Genomic DNA, 5555 nt, shown 5'->3' with positions numbered 1-5555 from the left:
ATATAAAAATAATTAGATATTGAAATTGTTTTAGATTTAAATATATTCAGATTTTGAAAATAAACAGCCAGGAAACAACTTAACGCGAACCGGCGAAGAAATTGACGAAGCCGTCCAATGGGTTGGCCCATATGAGGCGATTTGTGGGCGCCGCTTGGAGCGGCTTATACGAGCTCCCGACACCGCCAATGCAACGAATCGCACAGGTCTACAACAAAACACATCGGGCGGATCTTTCGCTTTGCCGAAGGGTCGACATGGTCTCGGATTGGTCCGAAAACGATTATAAAGCGCAATCAAGACTTAAAGAATAAATGAAGGAAAAAAAACTGAGCTCCAACAATGCTTTGGTACGTTGGACGGTGGAAGAGCACTGTAGTGGGGAAAGGTCATAGAGGGAGAAGGGTCATCGCCTTGCTTCTCAGGGTCATCGTGTGGAAGCCATGGAGTAATAGAAACATTGTTTTCCCAAGCAAGGACAAACCGATATACTGCACCGATATACTGCATCGCTTTGTCCGGGGTAACGCTGTTCTTGTAACTCAGCCGGAGGAAATTTACACTCATGAAAATAATTTTTATATTATAGCACTTCAATCTCTGCCCATAATACAATGAATCAATGATAATACATGAACATGTAAAGAATCACAGCAATTGCAAACAAAAAGCAGCTGCGTGCACTGATCACCAGACTAACTAAGAATAACAAGAAGAAAAATGGGAATCGCCAAGCGGCATTAAATCTTGCAAGGGAGCCTCGTCAGTTGCACTGCGGGCTAGTGGAGAAATGGTCGAGCGAGAAGGACTTGGACACCGACCCGGCGTGCATCCTGAGCTCGCCGCCGTCGAGGTCGACCTCCCGGATGTTGATCCACGCGAAGACGATCTTCACCTTGACGCCCTCCAGCCCGCTGATGGACCCGTTCTGGATGTTCCCGGCCACCCGGCTGCTGTAGTTCACCTTGTACTGCTTGGACACGCGGAAGCTGCAGTCGCTGGGGAAGTTCACCTGGAAGGAGCCGTCCAGGCCCAGATCGTAGCTCTCCGCGCCCGCCGGGAGGATGCCCGGCGGGAAGCCGTAGCGCTCTAGCATTTCGTACGCCGTCGGCTTGGCGGTTGAGTTCCCCGGGTCCACCGTGGGCGCGGGGGCGAGGTCGTCGGCCGTGGCGGTGACAAGGATGGCTGACACCGCCACCGCCACCGCCATGATGAGTGGGAGAAGATGCTTCGCCATTGCTGGTGCTTGCTTGGTGTAGGATGTCAAGTGTTGGACACTTTGTGGATGGCCTCAAGCTCTGGAGATATTACTATATTTTTTCGTAGATGCATAGCATATATATACTGTGAACTAGAGCCATAAAATAATATATTTTGGAGTAGAATTAATTCGTACATACAAAGTTGGTAGGAAATTAATTATTTCGGAAACAAGGAAAATAGCACTAAATAATCCAAATTTTAGTTCTATATAAAGTTGAAAAAACAGAAATATACATGGACATTACTTATCCAACTCAGGTATATTTTTAGGACGTGTCTAGCGGGCAGCCGCATGCCCGTTAGTGCATCTGAGCGCTCAACTAGAAAAGCAAAGTTCCTGTCGGCCAGGACCGACTATGAGCGCTCCGATCTACTCGTCTCCGCGTGAGCATCCAAGCCCACGACGCGGCCATAAGTTTCTCCACCGCCGAATGGAACCCCGGCCACACCGCGCGCCACCTCCGGCCACCATTCCCACAGCGCCGCCCCCGCCAATCACCATGCCAGAAATTGGAGGCGGAGCTACTTTGGCCGTACATACACTGTCGTACTGGACAAAAAATGGAGGTGGCTGGGGATCGGAGAGGGCTCGGGAGAGGTGTATGACGGTGAAGTACCGACCGCTGCAGGAGGAGGCGGCGGCTGGCGGTACCTACTCCACCATCGAAGTGGTGCTTCGGCTCCTCGATCTCCTCGCAGTGTTAGGGTCGGAAGGGGATCAGTTGGTGATGGAACGGCGTCTCTCCGGTAGGGAATAGGAGGAGAGGAGGCTGGTGAGGCCGTGTTGGTGAACGGAATTGGGAGAGGAGGCCGGCGGCAGCCGGAATCTGCAGCGTGGGCAGCGTTGACCGGGAGGCAAAGGGGAAAAAAGGGAAGGAAGGAGATATGTCCAGGAAGAAGATAACGATGAGGAGAGAAGGAAGGGACCGGCAGGTCCCACATATTACAAAGTTCACACTTGCCTAATAATACAACTTATTTGCCTTAAATCACATAATAGTTGCCCAGCAATACCAATTTGTTGCCTAAAGGCAAATAATAGTTGCTCAAAAATGTGCTAGTTTGTTGTTCACCAACAATAAACTGTAGTTAATTTGGGGTAGCGACACCAAAATCTTTTTTATTTGCAGAGGGACGTTACCAAAATCTGAAGTTGTGTACATGTGATAGAGCATCCGACGGCGAGCTTAATAGCTTCCCCAGCAGCTATTTGAGGGCCGGCGGCAAAATTAAGTTTACACCGGCGCGTCTAATAAAGCACCGACGCGTGTTCGGGCTTAGTAAAACCGTAAGCAACCCCGTGTCAGCCCCTACGCGTTGGGCACGAATCGGAAGCGCTGGCGCCTCGTGCCACATAGGAAAACGCCCGCGGGTCCCGCTCGTCGGAGAGACATGGCGCCAGTCGCGTTTTTAAAGACGCATAATGTTGGTCGTCGCTGGAACCCGAGGCGTCTGTGCCCAGACACCGTACACCACAACCGGTGCTCGAATCCACCGCCACCAGACGAAATATACCACTGGAGCCATGGCGCACAACTACGAGGCCCACAGAAGTGGTGCTGACAGCGAGCGCTCCCGCCAGTTCACCCTAGACGAGGCGGACGTCTACTTCCACGGCAACCCGCCACGTTGGCCGATCTACTTCCCGCAGGCGCAGCGAATGGTGGCGCCGCCAGCATGCGCACCGACACGGGCGGCACCGTGAGCTTCTAGATATGGTTTGTCCGGTTCTGGCGACCGGTAACGCTCCACGCCGTACGCGAGGCCTTCCGATGGCATCATCATCCGCGACGGCCGGCGGGACAGCTTATCCGTACCGCCGGTGAAGAAGGAGGCGCCGGGCTCGCTTCCACGTGGTCGCCTCGAGCTTCGCCGCCCCAAGGAGGAAGCCATCCACCTCCCGGTGCCACGCGCCGCCACCAGCGAAACAGTGGTGGGAGATGGAGCTTGAGGCCCATGCAGCCTACTACGGCCTCGATGACCCGGAGGACGCGCCGGGACAGCACCTGCTCCTCGGTCGCTCTGTCGACAAGGACTAGCGGCAGGTGGCCTACAACGCGCGGGAGGTGGAGTTGTGGTCTGCCAAGGACTCCGGCAACTTTATCAACCTGGTCACCGCCGCTCCTTCTCCACCGCTGACGCCAAAAGAGGAGGAGGAGAACTGGGACTTCTCCGACGACGATGGCAAATTTTTACAGTACTTGTTCACAAAAAACTCACAATAACATATTTTACAACAGGTCTAGGAAACCGTGAAGTTGCTTTATTGATGATCGAAAACGGCGACACGGGCAGTTTATGGTCAACGTTCGCCCCATGATCTAGTTTAAGAAGATCTGGTTCTAGCTAGCAATGACGGAATTGCCAAGCATGACATTCAATCCCACAACATGAAATGAGACCCACTTCTAGGCCCGAATTATTGGGACGGTGGAGGGTAACCAATTTCACATCAACGAGAGGCAACTTCACAACACAAATTTATAGCTGCGCTAGGTAACTTCACAATAACGGTAGACAACTTCACTTTGTTGGCAGTCAACTTAACACCACCAATAAGAAACTTCATAACATTGGTAAAACAAGTAACTTCGTAGCAACGGTAAGCAACTTCACTTCATTGACGGGCAACTTAACACCATCGGTAAGTAACTTCACAACATTGGTAAAACAAGCAACTTTAAAGCAACAATAGGCAACGTCACTTCATTGGCGGGCAACTTAACACCGTCGGTAAGCTACTTCGCTTCATTGACGGGCAACTTGGCACCATCGGTAATCAACTTCACAACATTGGTAAAACAAGCAACTTTAAAGCAACATTAGGCCACTTCGCTTCGTTGGCGGGCAACTTAACACCATCGGTAAGAAACTTCACAACATTGGTAAAACAAGCAAATTTAAAGCAACGGTAAGCCACTTCGCTTTGTTGGTGGGCAACTTAACACCATCGGTAAGCAACTTCGCTTTTTGGCGGGTAACTTAACACCATCGGTAAGCAATTTTGGTACGCGACGGAAAAAGATTTAAAACAATGGTAGACAACTTCGCAGCAACTGTTGACATCTTTACAACAACTAAATGCAACTTCGCATGTTCACAAATAACGATAGATAACTTTACAACAACATTGCAGTGGCATGCAACTATACAAAAACGGTACACAACTTAGAAAACAACCACAAAAGCAACGAGCAAGTTCACGATAATAGTAAAAATCTTTAGTGCAGTTTTAGGTACCTTCACTAATAGTGATAGGCAACTTGACAAATACTAAAGGGTAGACAACTTCGGTGCACCAAAATAGTGTAGTCCGACATCAAAGTTGCGAGTTGGACATTGTCCACACTAGAGTTGCACACTAAGGCACCAAAGTTACTCTGTCGGATACCAAGAATGTGCCGTAAGCACCAAACTTGCTCAGCTGGGCAGCAGAGTTTCTCTGCCGGGCAGCAAAGTTGCTCCGTCGGGTCCCAAAGTTGTTCTGCTAGGGAACAAAGTTACTCTGTCAGGCAGTAAAGTTGCTCCGTCGGGTTCCAAAGATGCTATGTTGGGCATTAAAGTTGCTCCGCCGGGTTCCGAAGTTGCTTTGCATTGTCATGCGCTAGAATTGCACCGTCGGGCACCAAAATTGTCCCACCGACACAAAATTTGCTTTGTAGGACACCAATAAATTGCTGTAAGGCACCAAAGTTGCTCCGTCGGACACCAAAACGGCGCTGCCAGGCACCAAATTGCTCTTACTAGTACCAAAATTGCTTGTTGGGTAAGAAAGAGACGGGAGAAAAACAAGGACGGGGAAATGAGAAAAAAAAATTGTTGAGCCGTGCCCATGATCTGTCGGCTACAAAGTTGTGTACTAAAATTGTACCATCAGGCGCCACAGTTGCTCTGTTGTGCATCAGTATTGCTCTGTTTAACACCAAAATCGCTTTCGCATGCATCAAAGTTTCTGTATCGTGCATTAGTGTTGATCTGTTAACACCAAAATTGCTTTCTCATGCACCAAAGTTGCTCCGATGTGCATCAAAATTGCTCTGTCGGGTAGCAAAGTTGCGTCTTCGGGCACCAAAATTATGTCATTGGACATCAAATTTACATGTTGGGCATTGTCACACACTAGAAATGCGCCTTCGTAAACCAAAATTGCTTGTCAGACAAAAAAAATTGCTCTAACAGGCAACAATGTTGCATCGCCGAGCAAAAAAGTTGTGTCGCTAGGCTCCGAAGTTGCCCCGTCCAATACGAAAATTACACCATCAACCACTAAATTTGCTCTGATGTGCAGGACG

The 5555-nt window shown here is 49.6% G+C and overlaps 1 protein-coding gene across 1 annotated transcript; it reads right to left on the bottom strand.

Moving 5' to 3' along the window:
- Window positions 1–763: 763 nt before the first annotated feature.
- Window positions 764–1237, bottom strand: LOC124671773. The gene has a single exon (XM_047208103.1). The coding sequence runs from the start codon at window positions 1235–1237 to the stop codon at window positions 764–766; it is 474 nt and encodes a 157-aa protein (XP_047064059.1).
- Window positions 1238–5555: the final 4318 nt, after the last annotated feature.

The sequence above is a fragment of the Lolium rigidum genome, chromosome 7 (assembly GCF_022539505.1).
Source record: "Lolium rigidum isolate FL_2022 chromosome 7, APGP_CSIRO_Lrig_0.1, whole genome shotgun sequence".
NCBI lineage: Eukaryota > Viridiplantae > Streptophyta > Magnoliopsida > Poales > Poaceae > Lolium > Lolium rigidum.
Note: the sequence above shows the minus strand (reverse complement) of the source record. Positions and strands in the feature narration are given on the sequence as shown.